Genomic DNA, 25,097 nt, shown 5'->3' on the forward strand with positions numbered 1-25,097 from the left:
TGTTCTTAAAGATTGGGGTAATGTTCGCAAATTTCCATTGCTTAGGTAGTTTGCTCTTATCAATCGAAGACATAAATATCAATGTGATTGGCATTGCTAGTCCTTCAGCGCAATTTTTTAAAATGATAGTACTCAATTGATCAACTCCACATGATTTCTCAATGGATAATTTGCTTAATCTTGTTTCTACGTCACTGTAATTAATTGCACTCTCGTCAAAATCTAAATATTTACCCCCACATCTCGATCCGAATTCTGGTAATACTTGGTCGCCCTCTCTAGTGAAAGAGTTTTTAAAATTTTCGTTTAAAATGTCAACAATCTCACTAGTCGTATTTGTAACATTTCCTTCGACATTTTTTATCGCTTTAATTGAGCTCTTTACATTTTGTTGATCGTTCATATATTTAAATAGTACTTCTTGTTTCTAATCGATTTGTAGACCAGTTTGCGTTTGTATTTTTTTCTGGCTTTTCTCGTTTCAATTTTAACTGTTTTACACAATGCTTTGTATTCGTTTACCATATTTTTGTTTTTCCAATTTGTGCAACAGTTTAAATGTCTCATTCGTCTTTTGTTCTTCACAAGTTCTTTTAGTTCATTGTCAATCCAAAAAATTCTTTTAAGAGTCCTGTTTTTCGAGCTGTGATACGGTATATATTTTTGACAAGCTTCGTTAACATAAAAAATGAGCGTGTCGTACATCTCCTGGACATTAATTGCATCAAAAATGTTTACCCAGTCTGTATTTGTAAAAAATTTGTTCATTCCTGCGAAGTCGGCTTTTTTTAAAATATATTTCGGATTGCTAGCTACAGTTTTTGTCTCATGGTGATTGAGTGCATATTTAAAGCAAATTACAAGATGTCCTTTGCTTATATTCCCTAATACCGCATTTGTCTCAACTTGAAATAATCTTTGTTCGTTTACTGTGAACAGTAAGTCCAATGTATTCTCGTACGTTGATTCGTTTAGTTGAAAAGTAGGTATCGCGACGTGCTGAATTAGAAATTCGTCGTTTATTATTTCCGAGAAATGATGTTCTATCGAGTGTTCACTGGAATTTATTGCATGAACTGCTCCATCTGACCATTCAATTTTCGGAAAATTAAAGTCACCCATTATTAAAAGATCTTTAAAACCCCGTTTGTCCACATATTCTCTTGCAGTTCTGAAAACATTTCTGAACAGTTCCATATCTACCACATCGTTTGGTCGGTATATGCATCCTACCAAATATTTGTCGTTCCCAAAAACTAGTACAGTCCAGATTTGTTCTAAGTCAGTCGTCAATAGCCATTTTTCATTTACTTCATAAGACGTTATTTCGCTATTCACGTAAAAACAAACTCCTCCGCCCACGCGGCCATCTTTTCTGTCGCTACGATATAAGCAAAAATTTTCCACACACGTAATTGAAGTTTCACTAAACCATGTTTCCGTTACTCCGATTATGTTTGGTTCATTCAGGTGACACAATACTTTAAATTCCTCAAACTTGTTGTTTAGTGAAGTGGCATTCAAATATATACAGGATAAATACGATAAATTTTCGCTTTTTTTCGCTTTCATTTTTTTTTCTCTATAGTTGTTTTTTAAGTCGCACAATCTCGTTTCCACGAATCGCATATCGAAAGGGCGAGTTGGCGTCAAGCTTCGAATTTAAGTCGTTTCGTTTCTTCCTCAACTCAAAGTCCTGTAATCTCTCGGCCTCTGTCAAGTCTGGGCATATATAAACTTCTTTAAAATCTTGCTTTTCTCTTAGCTTTTTTGACGCGAGTAAGAGAGGATTTCTTTCGCCTTCGGATAACTCGAGTAGAATCGGGCCTGGTTTGGCAGCGTTTTTTTATTTGAATCTCCTTAAATGTATCGGTTTAACATTTTCTTTTCCTATTGTTTTTAGTAAGTCCTCAATTGCTTTCTTGTCTTCTTCAATTTTATCTTTGCTCTCAGTTTTGCTCGACTCTTTAATTCCATATATAATGACGTTCTTTTCACGTTTCTTTCGCTCCTCCTGCTCATTAATTGCTGCGTTAACCACAACTAGTTGTTCTTTCGGTTTTTTTGCGTTTTGCGACACCACATTAACCCAATCATTTCCAATGTTCACTGTTGAAGTCACAGCATTTGTTGTTTTGTCCTCCAGCGTTTTAACTCTTTTCTCTAATTCCACAATTTGATTATCTTTTACAACAATCGCTGTTTCAAGAACAGATATTCTCTTGATTAGCGCTTCTATTTCCGTCTTGGTTACCATTTTTTGTGGTGACGGTATCCAAGCAGCCAATTTTATTTTTATTTTTTACGATATTTGTTTTTAATTGAGATAAGATTTAAATTGTCCCTCGGGAGTATATACTTCAGAGTTGATACGGTTGGTTGAATATATTAATATATATTCAACCAACCGTATCCGTATAGTGATATTAGATTAAATAAAGCTAAGTTGAAACTAAATTTATAACTTGAGTTTACTAGTTCTGTTAAAAATCACAGCGTGAAAGCAGAAAAGTATACCAAAACCAGTAGACCAGTATTAGTAACCGATAAATCTGCTCCAAACGGTGAAAACAATATACAAAGTATTTTGTATACATATACCAAAAAACTGAATAACTTTATTAAGCTCCAATAACACGTCCGATCTCTTTAATTACTTTTTTTAATATAATAAATTTATACATATATAACTCACTAATATTAGCAATTTGATTACAGATATAAGTAAATATATAGTGATAATTTTTCCGTAAATATATTTATTAATTGATAATAAGTTTTGGATTTTGTCAAGGCACAAAAATTGCGGAAAAAAAATTTAGAAAAAGGTTAAAAATTTATTCAAAACTTATTTGAATAGAACAATAGATTAGAAAATCGTTTACACGCTTAAACGTTGGCGGTAAAACAACGAGCAAAAATTGAAAAGTTTACAAAACTCTTTAAAACAAGAAAAAAAAAAAAAATTTTTAAACTCTGTAAAAATATAAGCGAACTAAAGCGTAAATAAAATCTTAGTCACAACTATTTTTATAATAAAAATATATAGATAAAAATATATATAATAAAATATAAGTATATAATTATAGGTATATATAAATATAGGTGTGCGAAGTACGACTAAACTGTTATTTTAGACACGAATATAGGCAATATAATATACTATGATTTAAAAGTAGAAAATAATTTATAAGCTAATAAGATAAAGCAATAATAGAGAAGAAATAATGTTAGAAAAAAGAGAATATGAGGAAAAGGAAATAAAAAGAATATGAAAAAAATATATATATATAAAATCCTGAAACTTACACTCGAACAAAAACACGTCTTATCGACTCAATGGCTAAAGCGCAAAAAAAATGTATATATATATATCTATGTATATATATATATCTATGTATATATATATATCTATGTATATATATATATATCTATGTATATATATATATATATATCTATGTATATATATATATATATATATATATATATATATATATATATATATATATATATAAAACTCTTATATGTTGTCCGAAAGTTTTTTCCATATTTTGTTGACAAAAAGTAAAAATTAAAATGCAAGACCGAAATTTATTTTTTTTATTAATTGACAGACTGCCTGCCCCAACCAAACTCTCAGTCGATGTAGCAGCACTCTCTTGCGAGTCAGGCTATTTGTCAGTCAATATAGCAGCACTCCCTTGCGAGTCAGGCTATAAGATAGTCGATGTAGCAACACTCTGCGCATGATTTACAGTAATAAAAATAAAAACATTTTATTAAAAAAAATAAAAAATAAAAACATTTTATTAAAAAAAATAAAAATAAAAACATTGTTTATATTGTTAAAAACATTCAGAATGTTTTAAAAACATTCTGGTCAATTAAATTTGCGTTTTTGTGGTTTTTTTAAAAAACGATTAATTTGTAATTAAATTAATGGTTTTGACTTTCGTCCAACACGCAAATGTTGGACGAAAGTCAAACATTTGCGTGTTGGACCACGGAAGGAAAAAAGTGCCAACATTGCGTTGGCAATGTTGGCACTTTTTTCCTTCCGTGCTTCCCAAATGCAACAAACCATAGAACTATATATATATATATATATATATATATATATATATATATATATATATATATATATATATATATATATATATATATATATATATATATATATATATATATACACACACACACACATATATATACATACTATGAACGATGGAAGATTAGGGCCACTCTATATTAGAAAACAGTGGAGCATATCTTTTAGCGAAAAACAGCTTTAGTGCCATTTTCTGTAGCCCTAAACCCGCTGTCATACAGACATATATATATATCATATTTATACATTTATATATATATATCATATTTATATCATATATATTTATATGTATGTATCATATATCATATACATATGTGTGTGTGTGTGTACTTATATATATATACATATATATATATATATATATATATATATATATATATATATATATATATATATATATATATATATATATATATATATACACATACAGGGGCCAAATTGACCCAAAAAAATCGTAAAAATTCTTTTTAACTTCACTCCCCCTTCCTTTTACTCCCAATAGATGTATTTTTTAAACGAATTCCTAAAATCAATTTGCGTATTTATAGAAAATGTTTAATCTTGATATTGCAACAAATAAAGTAAAAGTATATAAAAAATGGTTTTGCGTTTTTTGCCTTCTATTCAAAACTTCTTGTTAAAATAGTTTTTAGATAAAAGCTTAATATGTGTTAACAACTTACAAGAAAGAAATAGAAACATTTCTATGGCTAACCATTGCAAGTAAATGTCTTAGAGCATGTTGAGTATATTTAAAAGTTAAGTAACTTAATTGTAGCAGCTTAACTAGTTGTTTCAATTTAGTTTATAGGTAAATTTACTTGTGATATACTTTACCCAATAAAAAAATCACATTAAATTTAACTTTAAAATAGATTTTGAGAATTTTTATTAAAATTGAGATTTAAAGTAAATAAAAATTCAAAAGCGTTTTATGTTAAATGAAAATATTTCCGCGCAAAAAAGCAAATGGTCTATTTAATAGTGAAGGGAATTAGCATAACAATTGTGCAAATGCGGATAAAAGCATGAAACTTTCTTTACCAGATTGTTAAATAAATTTTGTCATTTGATAAGAAAACCTCAATTTTATTATTTGAAATATAGTTTATTATTAAATATGATCTCCCTGAACTTCAATACACTTGTTCCAGTGATCTTCTAATTTATGGACTCCATCTCTGAAGTGAAAATCCAGACTGTCAAAATAGGCTTCCACGGCTGCTATTACCTCTTTGTTCAATGAAAATCGTTCTCCACGCATGAATTTTTTCAGATGTGAGAACAATCAGAAGTCAGATGAAACCAGATCTGGAGAATAGGGTGGATGTTGCAAAAATTTGTACTTTAATTCACTGATTTTTGCAATGTTTTTTTGAGCTGTGTGAGGAGGCACATTATCTTGATAAAAAATGATTTTTTTCTTCTGTAAACCAGGTCTTTTCTTACGTTTCAATTTCTACAACCAGCTGGTCTAAAAGTCTTCAATAATAATCTGATTTTATTGTTTTACCAGTTTAAGGGTAATTTACAAACAATTCCTTTTGCATTCTAAAAACTGATGCTAGCACCTTCTTGGCTGATTTCTTGGACCCTAACTCGCTTTGGAGCCAAAGTACTGAGTTCACACCACTCCTTAGCCTCTTGTTTTGATTCAGAATCATGATGGTAGACCCAAGTTTTATCCATAGTGATGAAATGATGCACAAAATCCTTTTTATCTTTTCTAAAATGTTTTAAATGTTGTTGAGAAAATCGTATTCGAATGTGTTTTTGTTCCATCATTAACAAATGCTGCACTTATTGTGCACACAGCTTTTTGAAAGCCAAAACTTTAGCCAAAATGTTGTTTACGCTACCTAATGGGATGCCTAGAGCTTCTACTAAATTTCTCTCTGTTAATTGAAGATTTTTCAAAATCACACCCTGTATTTTTGCTGTGATTTCTTGTGTTGATGCACTTTTTGGACGTTCTTTAAGTGGATCATATTCAAGACTTGTACAACCACACTTCAATTCAGCAACCCATCTTTCTAACATGTACCATTTTCAACATGTACCAGGTTGTTTAACTTTTTGAACAACCTGGTACATGTTGAAAATAAGTATATAAATCATTTAAGATATGTAGCACATTCCGTTTACCCAAAGAGATATAATATAGAGCCCTGTTAGCAGAAGACGTGTTTAAGACATAAAATATCCAGGTCCACTGTATATGTATATACAGTGGACCTGGATATTAAAGTATGTGAATGTGTCATTACCTTGTGTTATTCTACATTATTGACCAAGTTAAGCAACAAAAACTTGATTACTCAAGAGGCTAAGTATCATAATTAGTGATCTGTACAAAAAAAATGTGTTTTTGATAGATTCATGAAATGCTTGCTGAAACCTACTACACAGATAATGAAACCAACTGTGTAACATGTGTGTACATATTTTTTTTTACTTAGTTATTAGCTTGCATCGGAAAAAAAGAGGTAAGGCATAAATATTACACCTGTCTTCAAACTAGCTGATATAGCTAGACTGTATGTTGATTCCTTGTCCCAGCTAACTGAAGTTACATACACTAACTCAAGACTTCAAGCCCATTTTCCTAACATACTTAAGCAACAAGATGTTTGAGATATTTTTAATAAAGATTTTGAATGTTTACTTGTTATTAATTATAACAATTGATCCAATTCTTCTTAAAGCCTGTCAATGTTGTAATTGTAATGCAGTGTATTTGTCAAATGCTGCACAGATTATACAGCATACCATCTTTGACATTGCTAAGTCTTTTACAATTTCTACCAGAATGTCAGGAAAGGTCAGTATCAAAAAACCTCGCACTCATTACTATGATATTCGAAGGTCAAAGCATTGAAATGCAAGCCAAGACAATTTACACTCTAGCTGCACTCACTATAGACCAGCAACTTACTTCTAATAGCGTGAAGCACAAGCGATCAGGGAAATATAACTCTTCTGTTGATTGCATTAGACATATCCTATCGCAAAAAAACTCAATTACTCCTATATGCTTGTTTGCCTGTTTGCTTGCTTGTTCATATGCTAATTCATCTTGGTTTGAGTGTATCATATGGATGTATACTTGCACTGACAAATGAACTAGGTAATAAAGTGTGTGATTAATATAACAATGATCAAGTTGTGTGTCATCTGAAACTGCAAAAATAACTGTTTACTGTTAATATTGACTACAACCCCCACAGCATCATCAGCTCATGGAGCATTACATAGCACAGCTATTTAATTAGCTCAGCAGCCTGACAATTTTTAGGTCTGGAATTTCATGCAAAGTTTGGTTGATTTTTAACTCTTATGTTAGTAAGAAAGTAAATTGAAATCATACTCAGATGTTACCCCAGTGAAAAAAAAAGATCAACGAGCTATACTGGTCAACAGTGATCTATTCATAGGTAGAGGTGTTTTGTGGAAATATTAAATCTACAATGCGATTCGTATTGTTTTGTTATTTTTCAGATTATATGTTGGTTGCCAAACTAGTGGTAAAGATTTTTGGAAAACTTTGGAAATATTTTATGAGCATGAAAGTCAGTCATATCCCCCCATCAATCTATTAGTAAGCTTTTCGTTTTAGAGCTGTCTGATTTGAAATGTTCTGTCCTCAAGCTCTTGTGCTTTTGAAAATCTTAAATCATGTTCTCACAAAAAGACTGACACTTTACATGCATATCATGATGCAAATGTTGATTGCAAAATTAATGCAATACGTTCAGTTGATACAGATGTTTTCTTTTCATGACAATATCTGTTGTGTCAGCTTCAGCTGTGGATTGCATTTGGACTGGCAAGCATTTCCATTACATTGCAGTGCAAGAAATAGCCAAGTCTTAGACCATTAAAATCAAAAGCTGTACCAGCTTTCCAAGCATTTACTGGTAACAATACAACCTAAGTTTTTTGCAAAGATAAAAATACTGCATGGTTTACATGATCCTCTTTTGATGATGTAACTGATGCATTTCTATCAATTTCTGCAGCTTATGATCTAATGACAGACAAAACAATGCTGCTGTTAGAAAAATTTGTCATTATGTTTTATGTTCAAACGGCTGTGTAAACAAATGTAAATACTGCTTAGAAGTATTTTTTTACTCAAAAACTGACATATTGGCAACATTCCACCCAGGCATGATGCAATAATGCAGCATGTGAAGCATAAAGCGTATTAAGCTTATGTTTGAAGTCAAACGTAGATAGCATCGCCATCTTTACCTAGCCTAAATGACTTGGAAGCTAGAAGGAAGTGATTGTCATTGTTTAGTTGATGATTGTCATTAGTTAGAGCGCTTGTTTTAGAAGTAAGAGATCCAGGGTTTAAAGCAAGCTCTGAGCATATTTAGCATCATTGTTGAAGAAGGAGGCGTAAACTATCTATTTAAATGCTCCTCCGCAGTTCTCTGTGATTGTCTTCTTAGGGCACCTAAACCAAAAATTTCAAAAGAATGTCCTATATGAATGACACTTCCTGAAGTTGATAGATACTGTCCTGAATTAATTTGGTGCGGATGTCAGATAGGTTTTATAACACTCCACTGTAAAATTTTGCTGCATTTTATACTTTAGTACACTTCACTGTTCTTTGCAGCAGTGAAGTGTACTAAAGTACACTTCACTGCTGCAAAGAACAGTGAAGTGTACTAAAGTATAAAATGCAGCAAAATTTTATTAAAAAAAAAATTTCATTTTTATTATATTTATTAAAAGTTGTTTAACTTGTAACTTGTTAGCTACTGAAAATATGTTCAGATTGTTAAAAATAGTTATTAAAAATTTTACTCCACCAAAACCATAGTCCACAGCCCAATTGTAAAAAGAGGATGGCTGTTAATATGCATTTATTTACAAAATCTCAAAGATTTAAAGTGAAGATTAGTGAAGAGCGGTTTAGAATTTATTAAGGTTTCAATAAATCCAATATGGTTGTAACCACCATTTTGAATTTCAGCCAGTTATGGTTATGCCATGCTTTGCCACCATATCTCAAAATGATCAGCATAATTTTTTAAGTAATTAGTGAAATTTTTATGCTTTTATCCACTTGTGCACAATTTTGGTCATTTTTAATGCTTATTTGCTACACTATAAAAGTTAAGTTTAAACTTCTATTTAAAAGTTAAATTTAATGTGACATATTTTATGTATGACCCCTTAAAAATGAAGAAAAATGCTAAATTCAAAAAGAAAAAAATCGCAAAAATATTTTTTTAAAGATAAAATTAATCACGAAGGTGCGATAAGCAATCTTAATTCACATTTGCGATACGTTTAATTTGAGCCATGTAGAGTAGTTAATGTATTCCCTTACTTCATTATTTGTTTGTTATGCATCTACAGGAAACATTTCTAATCAGAACAACAACTCTATATCAGAAGTGAGATCCCACATCTATACTCCAAATATCAACTTCTAACTTTTTTTTTTTTTTTTTTTGTCTTTCTTTAAAGATGGAGATAGGAAATTGCATTCCTTTCGATCTCTTGAAAAACAGGTTTTGAAAGATTTCCATTTAAATTATAGTTGTTTAATTAGCATCTGGTATTTATTTTCATACATTTCATATTTGTTTCATAGAGCAGAATTGTTACAAATATTTTTTGTTTTTGCATCAAAATCGTTTTTATATTGTTGTTGGTCATTGGTTTACAAATATTTTTTCTTCTAAATATTGATGACATTTTATAGGAGTTATTGATGTTATTTTGTGGAAGTTATTGGTGTTATTGACAAACTTTTGGCTAATTCTCAATTCATTAATGTCATATTTATCTTTTTATCATTGAACTGTAAAGGACTGTTAACAAAATTAAACTGAAAAGAAATATTAACAGAATTAAACTATAAATAAATATTAACAGAGTTAAACTATAAATAAATATTAACAGAATTAAACTATAAATAATTATTAACAGAATTAAACTATAAATAAATATTAACAGAACTAAACTATAAATAAATATTAACAGAATTAAACTATAAATAAATATTAACAGAATTAAACTATAAATAATTATTAACAGAATTAAACTATAAATAAATATTAACAGAATTAAACTATAAATAAATATTAACAGAATTAAACTGTAAAGGAATATTTACAAAATTAAACTATAAGTAAATATTAAAAGAGTTAAACTATAAAGAAATATTAACAAAATTAAACTATAAAGAAATATTAACAGAGTTAAGCTGTAACAAAATTCAACAACTTGCTTGAGTTTATCTTTAATTATTTTTTTTATTTATATTATTTTTGACCAACTAATAAAATCATCAAAATAATCAATAAAATCAACCAATAAAATAATTTTTTTACTTTTGCCTTAAAATTTCTACTTTAGTAATATTTCTAGATAATTGATTTCTTTGTTTTTCTAAAGAAAATCTTATATATCAGTATATTTGTAACATTTTTTTCATCCTAGTACAATCGCTACACAGTGCACACTAGTCATTGTATATACTAATACATAATACCTATATTATGTATACTTGTACTATGTATACTTGTATATATTATGTATACTTAGTATGTAAGAATTATAGTATATACATGTATTACTGTATATTTTTATTATGTACTTTCTCAAAAGAGGCTAAATATTGTTTTACAACAAAATTAATTGAATATTGAATTTACTTAGAATGAAAAATGTTACAGCAAGCTTAATAATTAGAAAAATTGGTTTTTTGACTTCAATCAAGTTTTAATTTAATCAAAATAATATCCCAGTGGGCACAGGATAGACGTCTTTTAAATGTCTTATGAACGTTTTGAAGGTCTTTTGAACATTTTGGATCTCTTTTTAATGTTCAAAGATGTCTTTTTTAGGTCCTGTGCCCACTCGGGTATGTATATTTTTTTATATCTTCATTCAGCTTTATGTAGCATTGTGATATTGAAAAAATGTATCACACTTTAATATTTTATAGGTCTCCTTTACTTGAAGATTTCAATTTTTGGATAAATTTGAGTCACAGTTTTCACAAAAATAATAGTATGTGTTTATTATTCATGATTTTCTAATATTTATTACTAACCATGATTTTCTAATTTTTATATAAATGCATGTCTATATTGATATAAAATGTTACCTAATATATACATCATTATCCCATCATCATCTTCATCATTCATCGTTCATTTATACTCTTTACCATTGGCATGTCGGGCTTTGGAAATTAGCTGTTTTGCTTGGGATTTTCAACTTTTTTTAAAAAGATATAAACTTTTTAGGCAGTTAGCTTTAAAAAAAACATGACAGGTATTACAAACTTTACAGATAAAGCTATTACAGTCAATATGTTTACAGCTGTATAAAGATTTAGCAACACCTTTTTAACTGGTATTATCTTACGCTAACTTTTACTATTTTAACCTAAAATAGAAGAGAGATTTTGATTAAGAAGTTTCATTTTTAAAGTACATTTTCGCTGTTTACTTTTTTCTGCAATAGTGACTTTTATTGATTAACTAAATTTCAAAACACATTTTTATAATAAAGTTGTAAATAAGAAACATAAAATGTAATTGAGAATAGGAAAGTTGTGGTTGAGAAAAGTAAGGTGAAATTGAGAACACAGAAGTTGTAATAATGATACGTAAGATGTAATTGAGAACATTATAGTTGTTTACAATATGGATACCCAAAACAAAGTTCTTTGTATTTTTAATTTTTTAGCCTTAATTTGCTTTGTAATTTAAGGCTGGATCCGCCTCTTGCCAAGTTGGTCAATGGGTTTGTTTTAATAAATAATTATATATTATCAATAATTATATATTATCAATTAAATTTTTATTATCAATAAAATGACAATAAAAATGATAAAAGTAAACTTTTGGAAATGTGTTAGAAACTGGAAAAAAAACATTGTCAATTGGAATTGTCATTTTTTTTAGTCCAATTAAGAATTCAGGTGAATAATAAATAAAACATAATTTTTTTACAAAAAAATTAAGATAAGATTTAAATTAAATTTAAATAATATTAAAAATCACCGCAATGTCCAATTAAACATCAACATGGGCGTCTTCCAATTTTAAAATCATTTCTCAATGTGTGGTCTTATGTTGTACAGCACATGCACAATCACCACCCATTATTGCATTTTCTGCCACAGTAATAATACTTTCTAAACATTGCATTTATTGTTCCACAATACACAGCACCTAATACAGGTGGAATACAATTTGCATTTTAAAAATTTTTTTTTTTAATTTTGGACCAAATTGTTTCCACAAGGTTTTACATTGAGCTGTAGAGCCCCAAATGGAACAACTCATCTGGTGAGTTTTCAAACACCCTTTCCAAACGAGTGTGAGGATTGTCTGCTACAGTGACCAAATCCTCTAAATGATTCCCAAATGTAACCCACTGGTGAAATAGCCAACATCCACTCCTTAAATGAATCTGCATAAAATGAGCCTTTGCAAGTTTCTATTATGACGATTGACATGCAATTAAATGTATGTTTGAACCTTTTAGAGCAGTTATTTTCATTATTGCTCTTCTTCCTTATTTAGTATGTCTTTGCATTTTTTTTTTTAAAAAAGGTTATTTGTTTCATCCAACTAGGCTGACAACCATTAATGATATGTTCGTTGATGTTCCTAACATATTCATCTCTTTTTTTTTTGTAAAGAGTAAAATTGTAAAGAGTTTCTTGTGCACTTTTTAATGAAAACAATCTGCCTTCGAGGTAATGATTGTAGTTGTGCTGACACACAGTTATATTAAATTTTCTTAAGTCTTTCATTTGATGTTCGGTCAATTTTTCAGCTTAAAAACCACCTTTTCTGAAAAATATTTTATTTCTGCTATGAACCCAATTGTATACTGTTCTATATTTGACACCTAAAGTTTGCGCTACAGTACTCAATTGTCATTTCGCTTAGCACATTCAATAACTCTTCTGTCATTTAATAAAGATAAAACATGTTTTCTCTCAACTTTTTTCATTGTATGTGTTTCATGCCGACCAATTATTAACTATAACAAAAAATTAAAAAATTAATTAGACAAGTTTGATTAAATAAATGTTGACATGGATTTATTTTAATAACAGACTTTCGGGTCATAGTGTACATTTTTACGTCATCAAAGAAGGCAAATATCACTCAGTATTTTCTTAATATTTGTTTGAGGAGTTCAATATGAATTAAAAAAGACATAGTAGCGTTTTATTTTCGAAACATAGTTTTCTAGAAATTACTGCATATAAATAAAGATGCAAAATTTTTTTTGCGTGTTTTGTTATTAATTTTAAATTCATACATTTGTTCCGAATTTTTGTTGGCGCCTTTTTCAAAATGCGGAGGCTATGGGCAACGGCTATATAGAAAAATCTCTAGTTATGGTTCTGTATATATGTATATGTACACCAAAGTTTATATATTTTAAAGTGTAAGCATAATTATATCTATAAAGATAAAAAAAAGTTATTGAATATACAAACTGCTTTAGCACGTCACATAGTGTATCGCTTCATACAAGCTAGGTGGACAAAAGTCATATCAAGAATTCGACTAATTGATAATATTTTCACAATAACAGTCCTACATTAGTAATAACTTGTGGTGTTAATTATGAAAAACATTCTAGAGCAATGAGTCATGTAATTTCATTTTTGAAAAAAATTAATTTAAAATTTACAATGGTTGCATTAACATTTAACAAAAATTAAAGAAAGCAATCATTTTAATGCAGCGATGAGTTTTACATTTGAGGGTAAGTACTATTTAATTACATTAAATATTTTATTTAAAAGTTAAGCGATATGTGTTAAAATATGGTTCAAAAACTGGGTTAAAATTGTAAAATATTTTTTGGTTTTTAATTTTTAAATTTATACAACTTTTTGTATTCACATGTATCCAAGCTAATTTAATAACAGTGTATAGTTAAAGTCCTACGGTGTACAACAAAGAAAAAATTTTCACCGCATAAATCCACAATTTTTTGTTATTAAGTTTCATTTAGATCATGTGCGCTCTTTTTCAAAAATGGAGTTATTTAAAGAATGGCGAAGACATAATTAAGAAGAAAGAAATTCTTGTTTATTGGATTTTATTTTGCAAAGATTTTGTGTTACTGATGTGACTAGAGATTCTGAGAGGTCTTTGCAGTTAAAAATTTCATGTATGGCTTCAAAATTCGCAATAAAATGGTCTGCAGCACATAAGATGATGGACCATTTTTTAAACAAAAATAAAATTTGGTTAAAGGGGGCAAATGTAGAATTTAAAGTAAGTATATACCAGCAATTTACTTTTTTATCATCTGGAGAAATTCAAGGACGCCAAAAAAGAACTTTGAAGACTCGTCCTTTAAAACCAAAAAACGAAGGGTTGAAAACTTAGTAAAATTGCAAAGTGCAACTGAGTTGACCACAGCTGCTGAAGTAACATGCCTTGTGTTGGGGCACAGAAACCAAGCTACTTTAATCAGAAAAAGTCTGGAATCATCAGAAAAAATTAAATCAAAAGACTTTATTTGTGGTGGCAGGCAGTTAATTTGTGACGAGGCATTAGCTTATTACATTGACTCTAAATGTACAAGTCATTCTCATAAACAGACGAGAAAGTGGTCTTTAAAGGCAGGGCATATATTATTTCCATCTTATTATAGTCTATGCAAGTCGATAAAGTTATGTTATCCATTAGATGAGCATATTTCTGTTACAGAAACACGTGCCGAAATTAGCCTACAAGCTATACTTGATAAAACTACTGAACGCCTAATTGAAGCCCAATGCGAAGTTCTTAAAAGTATTACTTTTTCTACGCCATTCACACTAATTAGCAAATGGGGATGTGATGGGAGCTCCGGTCACAGCACATACAAACAGAGATTTAAAAATTCTGATGCTACTGATGAGTTTCTGTTTGTATTTTCATTTGTTCCGTTGAGACTGAGTGACGGTCAAAACATTATTTGGCAAAATCCACGATCTTCATCCACGCTTTTTTGCCGACCAATTAAATTTATTTTTTCAAAAGAAACAAATCTTTTAATTACAACAGAAACTAACCAAGTTTTAAAAGAAGTTTCTCAACTTGTTCCAACATCTATAAGACTCAACAAATCTCAAATTACTGTTAAACACGACCTAATACTATCAATGATAGATGGAAAAGTTTGCAATGCTTTGACTGACACAAGTTCTCAACAAAAATGTTACATATATGGTGGGACTCCTAAAATGATGAACGGTGAACTAAAAGACTTAGTTGTTAAAAAAAAACATTATGGTTTTGGTCTGTCTACTTTGCATGCGTGGATTCATTTTTTTGAGTACATGCTACACATTAGCTATTGTTTAGGTATAAAAAAGTGGCAAGTTAGAAGCGATGAAAATAAATCTAGTGTCCAAAAACGTTCAGAAGATATCAAACAAAAATTTAAAAAGCTTATTGTAGATAAACCAAAACCTGGCTTTGTGAATACAAATGATGGGAACACAGCTCGCAGGTTTTTTATGAAGCCAGAGTTGAGTGGCGAAATTACGGGTTTAGACATCAATCTCATTAAAAATTTCAGGTTTTTATTAAGAACACTTTCCTCTGGCTATGATATTAACTATTATGAATTTGAAAAGCTTTGTTCTGAAACCAATACTCTTTATATTAATCTGTATCCGTGGTACTATATGTCTGTTACTGTGCACAAAATACTTGTACATAACACCGAAGTTATAAAAACATGCCTTTATCCAATAGGACAACTGTCGGAAGAGTCTCAAGAAGCCTGCAATAAAGGTTTTCGTCGATTCCGCGAACACCATACAAGAAAAAATTCACGTATTTGCACAAATATAGATTTGCTCAATATGCTTTTGGTAACATTAGATCCTGTCATCAACTCACACAGAGAATTGTCAAGTAAGAAAACTGGTAACTACCGTTGGATGTTTTGAATTTAATTATCCCACCTATAATACCACCACAGCTTGTTGAAAATAGAATTATGTGTGACGATGAAGATTATTTAGAGTCCGATTCATCGGGTAGTGAAAATAGCAATGATTCATCCGATAATAATTAATTATTAATAAAATATTTTTTTATTTTACGTAGTGTAGTGAGTATATTTTTATTTTAGGCAAAATTTTATTACATTATTTATGTGTTGAAATTTAGTATTTATTTTTATTACTTAATTATCTTTTTCAAGACAAAAACTTTTAAAAACTTAAAAGTAATTAAAATATCGCCTTTTTTACAAGAAAATATATACTTTTTATAGTAAAATTGACTTTTTGGCGCCCCTTTAAGCTTAAACGCACGGGGTAATTGCCCCCTCCCACCCTCCCCCAGGCTACCCTACTGCGTAACTAATCAATAAAACACCAAAATATTGTTAACTACATTCTTAGGAATGAATTTACAAAACAAAATATTTTTGTCCACCTAGCTTGTATGAAGCGATACACTTTGCATCGGTTAAACTTCAGTTTGATAATAAACAAAAAGTTGAAATGAAAAATTAATTGAAAAATTGAATATACTTCATAATTTTATAAATAGTTTATACTTTAAAAAATAATTAATGGTAAACTTTAAAAAAGTTTTTTATTTATTATTTTTTCAGTTTAGTGTGATTATATTGCTAAAATGTTAAGTCTAAGGTACCTTAATGCTTTGCACTTTACTGCATTTTACTTAGGTATGCGATTTGTACCGTCACGTACGAGTTACTGTAGAGTAGGGCAGGTCGATTTTGGAATCAGGGGTTTGGTAATAAAGAGATTTGATTAATAGGTGAAAAAAATGTGCTTGGTAAAATTTTTTTTGTTTTAATGAAGTTTAAGTTGAGCTAAGATGATTTTAAATATTGGTATATTTAATTAAAAAATTTTTTGCAACGCCATCTTTATCACTTACATTTTTATACAAATTAAAGATTGCCGCACTTACGCAAAATAAACAAATGTTATAATTGTGTGGGAAAAAGAAAGTTTTGTGGACGAAAAATAATGTTTTCAAACAAGCGTAAAACACGAAATTGCACAAAAAGCAAGTTTGGTGGAAGTCCTAACCCTCTTGCAAATACAGAACCACCCACAAACAGACAGATTATTCAAGAATTTTATTTTCTTAACAATACTTATCCAAGTTATTGCTTTAGCGTAATTGTAAAACTGATAGCTGAAAAAGTAATCATGATTTGGAAAAAAGTTAACACTCGGCTACCATTAATGTCCACATATTGTGTCGAAAAAAAAGTTGGAGTACTTCTAAACATATCCAGGTTAATTAACCGAAGAAAATGCAAAGTATTAACAGAAAAAAACACTTCTAAAAAATTGGATAGGCTTTTTGATATCAGTTCCTGCACATGTGACCTTAAAGTTGTACTTTGTAATGATAAAAATATCAAATGTAGTCAAGATAATTGTCCTAATACTCATATTTTATGCACATGTAGTCCAGATAAAAAAGTACTATGTTATTTTTTAATAATAGATAAAGAAAATAAAAGTTTTTTTTAAATAAAATGAACACAAGTATATTACTAGAGTGATAAAGTTTAATACTATGAAATTCATATGCAATTTCTCAATATTATCAAATAATATTTAGGTTCCTGTAGAAGAAAGGTTATATTTAAAAAACCAGAGAGATAAGTCAGGCCCTAAAGGATCATTTCAACTTGGCTTAGTTGATTGTGAAAGGTCTAGAAAAGGATCTTTAAAGAAACATAAAACTGAACATAAAAATTGATCCAGCAATTATATCAAGTTTAGTTTTAGACAAATCCAAAATAGACAGACAAAAAAAGTCAGTTAAAGTATTGTCAGACTTAAAATCCTTTGAGAATAACAGAGAGTTTGTTTGCCTTGGTGTTGATGGTAAAATTGATAATGAAACTTTAGTTATAAGAGAAATAAAAAGAGAAGATGGTGAGGTTGTGTTAAAGAGATCAATAGAGAAAGAACATCACATGACTGTGACTAAAGAACTTCTCCCTAACCTTTACACTGGGGAGTATCTTACTCACAAAGTTTTACCTCTTGTTGGAGCAACAGGAAAAAAGCAAGCTCAGTGCCTATACGAAGTTCTTGAAGCGTATGATTCTTTAAACACTCTAAAAGCAGTTTTGGCAAACAATACTTCCACAAACACAGGTCATAAAGCAGGAATGGTTGTGGAGTTAGAGAAAAAACTAGGACGAAAACTTCAGACTATAGGCTGCAATCTTCATCAGAATGAGCTTCCCTTTAGATCTTTGTTTAATAAAATTGATGGAGTAACTAATTCACCAAACCATTTTGCTGGACCTTTAGGTAAAATGGCAAATATCAATAATGAGCTTAATTTAGTTGTTAATTTTGGTGTTATCAAGTCTCCAATTATTGTTTTAGAAAAAGAAATTTTAGATGATTTAAGTAGTGACCAGAGGCTTTTATATGAATATTGCATTGCAATTGCCACTGGAAATATGAGTGTTAAATATTCAAGTTGGAAAATTGGTCCCCTTAATCATTCTCGTTGGTTAACATTGGCAATACGGTTGATGTCTTTATATGTCCGAGTACTAGTTCCTGATTCTAAATTAATTATTTTGGTAACCTATATTGTCCAAGTCTATGATCCTACATGGTTCCTCCATAAAAAGAGCAATAAGTTACACAAAGCTCCATCAATTATATATTTTATGATTAACCAAATCAAGCTCCAAGGAAAAGAGGTGCAAGATATTTGCTTAGCAAACTTAAGGTTCAATACTTTTTGCCTACTTCCTGAGAATATTTTGTACTCAATGTTAAAGTCAGAGGAAATATATATAAGATCAATAGCAATGCAGAGATTACTTGATATTAGAAATCGTAAAAAAGATGGCCAAGTTATAAACAGAATTAATAAAATTCCAGAAATTAACATTGATGCTCATATATGGTATGAGCTCATAAACATTTTTGATGAAGACATAGATGAACCAGCAACAACTCAAGATATTACTGATGAAGAGATAGTAGAAAAGTTATTATCTGGAGAATTATCTGGAAAATTGACCTCCCAGGTCTTCCTTCACATTTACAGAGTGTTGAGAGATCTGTACAACTTGTTTCCATGGCTTCTCGTACTGTTTTTGGAAAGGAAGCACGTCATAAGCATATTTTAGCAAAAATTCTAAGCAAAAAGCATAGAAAGAGTTTTATGTCTAAACGTTATTACGGTGAGACATATGATGATATTTTTTGTTAATTTAAAAACTAATTTATTGCTACATGTACATGTAAAATTAAACTTTAATAAAAATGTATAATACTTTTTGAGTTAGTCATTACCTCGCGTGGTTCTTAATAAATAAAAAGATCTGAATGCAATTTTTTTTATGGAATCCTTTATATAATTTAAAATTTTGACAGTTATTTCAAAGGTTTTTAATAATCGTTAATAAAATTTAACTTATTGGATAAATTTAACTTATCTGAAATAATTAAGATAGTTTTCTATTTTACAAATATTCTATTATATAACCCAGGCGTCGGCAACCTATTTAAGGTTGAGAGGTTTTTCATTAAATAGTTAAAATAAATATTCATTAAATAATTTTAAAAAAAGAGCCGCAGGATTACAGTTTTAGACCCCTGATATAACCATTAAACAAATTTTCAACATTTTAAATTTGCGTTTTTTTTATAAAATCCGGACCAGAATTTACAAAAGAATTTTGTTAAAGTATGAATATCTTAGAGTTAAAGTATGAATATCTTAAAGTATGAATATCTAACTTAGAAAAAAAAAATATTTTTTTGACTTAGAGTACTTTATTTTGTTTTTCTTTATTTCTAAGTAACTGTCAGTCCTTTTGCTTTTTATTTATTTTATTTTATATATAAATTAGTTGGGTCCTGAATTTATAATACAATGCCGCAGTAAATGTTGCGCGGAAAGCCTTAGGACCCAACTTCAAAGCTAAAATCGCTCATGAAGAAACTATTTTAATTTCATAAAATTTTCCAGGATGTGTTTTTGGACTGTTTAGAAATTATCTCCATAATGCCAAACACTGAAATCGAAAAAAAGTTGTAATTCCACCTGCCCTACTGTAGAGTGATCCGTACCGATTAAGCATTTTGTATCTTTTACTCCGATTTAAATAGAACTTCTCAAAAGTCTTAACTAACCATGTTCTGCGAGAATCGGGTTTTCTCAGAGAGTTGACGAACTTATTTTTTTTTTTATTTTGGTTATTAAGGTGCTCTACCAGAAGTACTTACGGTCTTATCATAGCGCACAGCGGAAGAGCATTTAACGAGGAGCTTCCTTACCAATGTAGCTTATTGGGCTAAAACCGGCGTCAAACCTCGGACCTCTTGGTTCGAGTAAAAGAATATTTAACTCGAACGCGTACACATGGTGAAAATACGTTTTCTAAAATTTAAAGATCTGGTGGAGACGCAATAAAAGCGGGAGGAATTAGGGGAAAGTTTTAAAGAATAACAATTTATAGTATGATTACCAATTTAGTAAGCGTCAATAAATAATAATGAATTAATTTTTAGATTTTCCTCTACTCAACGTAGTCGAAATCCCAGAATCATTAAAAACATCGGATAATTGTGGAAAAGATTGTTATTTTGGTAATGGTAGAAAACTTTATTTTTAGGAATCTAGTTTTTTTAAAGTAGTGAAAGTTTTTCAAAATATATTATATATGTACTATATTTATTTTTATGGAACATTTTTTTAAATCTATATCATTTTTGTACAATTTTCTAGAAATCTGTTAAAATTTATTGGATTTCATTATTTTACATAAATATTTATTTCAATTTATAAAATCCAGACTTTTAAATCCAGACTATTTTTTAATTGAAATAAGTTGAACTTATTTCAATTAAAAAATTTTTCATAAGTTTAATTTATTACTTTTATTACTATCTTTTAAACTTTAAAATTATTATTATTTTTTTAAATATTAATTCCGTTTAAAAATACATTTAATTATTTTTAAATTAATTTTTATTTTATTTATTTTCACGTGACATATATACGGATGATGATTTTATGCGGCATAGTATATTAAAAAAAACGATTTGAGATTGTAAATATTTTTTTTAGCTGTGGTGGAAACAATTTTTGAAAAGTATTTTAAGTTTTTTTCAGTGTTTTCAATTCGTGACTGAATCAGCTTCATTTATCCAAAAGACTCGCTTATGCAATGACTTTGATACCCGCAGACATGCAACATATTTGTTTTTGTCTCCTTTCATATATTTTTTTGTTTGTGAGTCTATGCTATGTAGAATAGGGTGTAGTGAAAAAACTTTTTTTCCGAAATTGAAAGTTTAAATACTACTCTCAGATGTCCATAGACATTTTAAGATATACTATAAATTCTTTTTTCCCATATCTTCAAAATAAATTACCAAAATGAAGTTTTAAATATTTTATAATGATTAAATTAAATAAAGTTACTATTTTTGGTCGGAAGAAAAATAAACGGAGACATTGAATAAAAATCAAAATACAGGTTTACATAAATTAAATTAATAACACTTATTTTTTAACTACTAAACCAATTTTTATATTATCAAAACAATTTATTTTATCTTTGTGAAATATTTTACTATAAAAAACAATATTAAATATTTTCATAAAAAAACAAAAATCTTTAACTCTAATTTTAATGGTATGTAAAGTTACTTTTTATATATTATGCGTTATTTACCTTTATAATGCAAGTGTTTTCTAGATTCTGATGTGCAAAGGTTAAAGATTTTAACTAGAATTATAAATATGTTTAGGGACATAAATAATTAAGTTCAATAAATAAATCAATTTTAGGATAACTAATTAACTTTTGTTATATGTTTATGTATTTTTGTTAATTTTTATGATTTAAAGAATCACAAAAAATTTAAAGTTTATGTATATATTATATATATATATATATAAAGATATAATTTTTATAGATTAGTACATGTTATGAATAAAATAAAAAGGACACAGTAATTCTTGCCCAGGTAGCATAAAAGTTAAAGAATTCATTGGTCTTGGTGCTGATTTGTTACCCTCTGAATTACCAACCCTCAGAAATGTTTTACAATTACTGTTGTTAGAAATGGAGTCCTTAGACACCAATCTTCAGTATGTGTCAAAAGAAATTATTCACGAAGCTGCCAAAAAATCATCTTGTAAAGTTAGCAAAGTCTAATATTTTAAGAAAATTATTATACATTATATTTGTTTTCTACTCTTTGATTATTATAGCTATTTTAAATATATATATTTTTTATTTAGGTTGTTGTACAGTATAAAAAAGTGAATATCAATATTCAAATTCAACCTAATCACTATATCGTTCAGAAAATTGAAAAAGAGAGGAAAAGAGTTACTCGAACTGTTTGGGGAGGAGTGACTAATACTCAAAAAGATAAGTTATATAATGAAATGGACACGCTATTTGATATTCTTCGTTGCAAACATAGTATTAAATGCAAGGAAGATCCAACTTGTTCTGACCCAAAATGTTCTCATTGTGCTTTTCTTCCAATTTGCAATTGTCCATTAGGTTTGAAAATTCCTGAAATAAAGCTGAAGTTTATCAGAGCTCAGAGATTGAAAGTTGGAATGAAAAGTGTGTACCAAATACATTGTAGAGATAAAAAAGAACATACTCGGCTGGCTAAGCAATGCAAAAAGAAAGAAAAACCTTTAATGTTTAAAAAATTAGAGGAGAAGAAAGTAGAGTTGAGTAATAATAAGTTTTTTAATGAAGAAATAGAGGTAGATGTGATTGAGAAAGCAAATGAATCTTCTAGCCAGTTAATGGACACCAAAATTGACAACGGATCAAAGCAATCTGTCATCAATACAAATCACTTTCCTCTTCTTGCTCAAACAGTTTTAAGATACAGAACAAGTAACAGAGAAGCTGCTGCTATTTCTTCTGCAGTTCTTATAGATATTGGGATTGTTAATAAAAAAGATAATAAACTGATTATTGACCATCACAAAATTCATAGGGAAAAAAAAAAGTAATGAAAAAGCTCCAGACAGAAGATTTACAGTTGTATCAGAAGAAATTAAAGCATTATTTTTTGACGGTAGAAACAATTTAACTCTTTAATAATCAAGATAAAACAACATCAAAATATTATTCTAAAACAATAAAAATGGACTTCTACACTGTCACTAGTGAACCAGGTGGAAAATATGTATTCCATTTCTCCCCTCTTAAGCCTGGAGTAGGCGAAAAATCTGCGTTAATGATAGCCAAACCTATAGCAGATTGGTGTAGAAAATTTGATTTAAACTTACAGTATATTGGAGCAGACTCTACAGCTATTAGCACTGGAAGATTAGGCGGGGTGCACTGGAAGATTAGGCGGGGTTATGAAAACAATTGAGGATCTTTTATATAAAAAGTTAACATGGATTATATGTATGCTGCATACTAATGAGCTTCCGCTTAGGTATCTTATTCAGAAACTAGATGGTAAAACAACTTCTAGTAATGGGTTTAGCGGAGTCGTGGGTAAGCTATTGAATTGTGCTACATTACTTCCATTAGCTCAGGCATTTCTAACAATAACCATTGGTAAAAGACCAATTGAATTAAATCAAGATGTGATCGATGATCTTTCAACTGTTCAGCTCTATGGGTATAAAATGATTTTGGCTATACGTTCAGGTAACATACCTATAGATCTTATAAAGATGGAGTGTGGTCCTGTTAATCACAGCAGATGGTTGACCACTGCAAATAGACTGATGCGAATTTGGGTATCACTTCATGGACTGTCTGGGGAAAACTTTATTACTTTAAGTCGTTTAGTTGAATATGTTGTTGGTGTTTACTATCCAATGTGATTTGATATAAAGGTAAGGTGGTCTTTTATTGAGGGTCCAAGACATCTTTTAGAAACCTTACGATTAGTAAAAATGCAAAACCAGGTTACCAGGGATATTGTTGAAAAATATGTCATATCAGGAGCCTGGTTTTCTCACAGTGAAGCTGTTCTAGCCACTTTGCTTTGCAGTTCTGAAGTGGAAGAACGGTTTTTTGCAGTGGATCGTATTCTACAGATCAGAAAAGGTTTCGACAAAGGAGAAACATCTTTCCGAGAAAAAATTCATTCTTCTTATTTAAACATAGATGCTAAGAATCTCACTGAGTTATGTTCTTGGACTCTAATAATAATGTATTTGAGCCAATTCAAACATGTAGCTTTACTACTGAGACAATAGTTGATTTTAAGGTAAATCCCATGGTTGTTGACTCCATACCATGCCACACACAAAGTGTTGAGCGGGCTGTTAAACAAACAACAAGAGCTTGTGCTGCTGTCTATCGACATGATTCAAGAGATGGTTTTATCCGAGCAGGTTGCCATCACCGTAAACTTTTACCTAAAAACAATACAAAAAAAAACCTAAAAAGATGATTATATAATTTTTATATTTTGAAATTGAGTATATATATTTCTAAACTTATTTGATCTTCACGAATTTACATTTTAATTTATACTAAACAGGGTCCATAATCCATAAAAGGCTCATTTTTGCAGTTCTAATCTTCATATAGTTTTTTTATTTTTTGAAAAGGTTGGGCCAAAATTTTTGATATTTTATTCCCGCTATAAATGTGGCAAATAAGGGTAGTAAACAAAAAAAAAATTATTATCTAGCTTTGGTCTCAAAGCTCAATCCCCCCCCCCCCCTGTCACCGCCCCTCTTCCTTTAAAAAGTCACTAATACTAATTTTTTTAATTTTTTTTTTCAATTATTATTTTGAAATAGATAAAAATTTAATGACAGTTTTTGAATTTTAACAAAAATATGTTGTGTTTAATAGTTATGACTGTTTATTGTTAATAACTCCTCCCTTTACCCCATTTTGGTAATTTATTTTGAAGTTATGGAAAAAAAATTTTATAGTATATCTTAAAATGTCTATGGACATCTGAAAATAATATTTAAATTTTATATTTTAG

At 29.2% G+C, this 25,097-nt stretch overlaps 2 protein-coding genes across 4 annotated transcripts in view; both read left to right on the top strand.

Moving 5' to 3' along the window:
• The window catches only part of LOC105843114 (putative uncharacterized protein DDB_G0267716), a 72,274-nt gene extending 51,321 nt beyond the window's left edge, over positions 1–20,953 (top strand). For 2 of the 3 annotated variants that reach the window (XM_065814587.1, XM_065814588.1), the window contains exons 6-7: positions 11,082–11,146; positions 20,661–20,953. In XM_065814587.1, the coding sequence (XP_065670659.1) occupies positions 11,082–11,146; positions 20,661–20,764 (169 nt within the window). In that variant the 3' untranslated portion in view covers positions 20,765–20,953. Of the gene's footprint in view, positions 1–11,081; positions 11,147–16,813; positions 16,909–20,660 lie in introns of all 3 variants that reach the window. The other variant, XM_065814589.1, reaches the window with a different exon arrangement.
• A 1,124-nt stretch (positions 20,954–22,077) lies between these two features.
• On the top strand, positions 22,078–24,829 carry LOC136089050 (uncharacterized). The gene is made up of 2 exons (XM_065814590.1): positions 22,078–22,300; positions 22,402–24,829. Exons 1-2 carry the CDS (start codon positions 22,223–22,225, stop codon positions 23,140–23,142), a joined length of 819 nt encoding a protein of 272 aa, XP_065670662.1. The 5' UTR covers positions 22,078–22,222; the 3' UTR covers positions 23,143–24,829.
• The last annotated feature ends 268 nt before the right edge of the window (positions 24,830–25,097 follow it).

The sequence above is a fragment of the Hydra vulgaris genome, chromosome 12 (genome assembly GCF_038396675.1).
Source record: "Hydra vulgaris chromosome 12, alternate assembly HydraT2T_AEP".
Taxonomy (NCBI): Eukaryota; Metazoa; Cnidaria; class Hydrozoa; order Anthoathecata; family Hydridae; genus Hydra; species Hydra vulgaris.

What these genes read in the sequence shown, in the direction of transcription:
- LOC136089050 (XM_065814590.1), top strand. Translation starts at nt 22,223, where the DNA reads ATGGAGTCCTTAGACACCAATCTTCAGTATGTGTCAAAAGAAATTATT. An exon ending in CCAAAAAATCATCTTGTAAA is followed by an intron (nt 22,301 to 22,401) that starts GTTAGCAAAGTC and finishes TTTTTTATTTAG; the next exon opens with GTTGTTGTACAGTATAAAAA.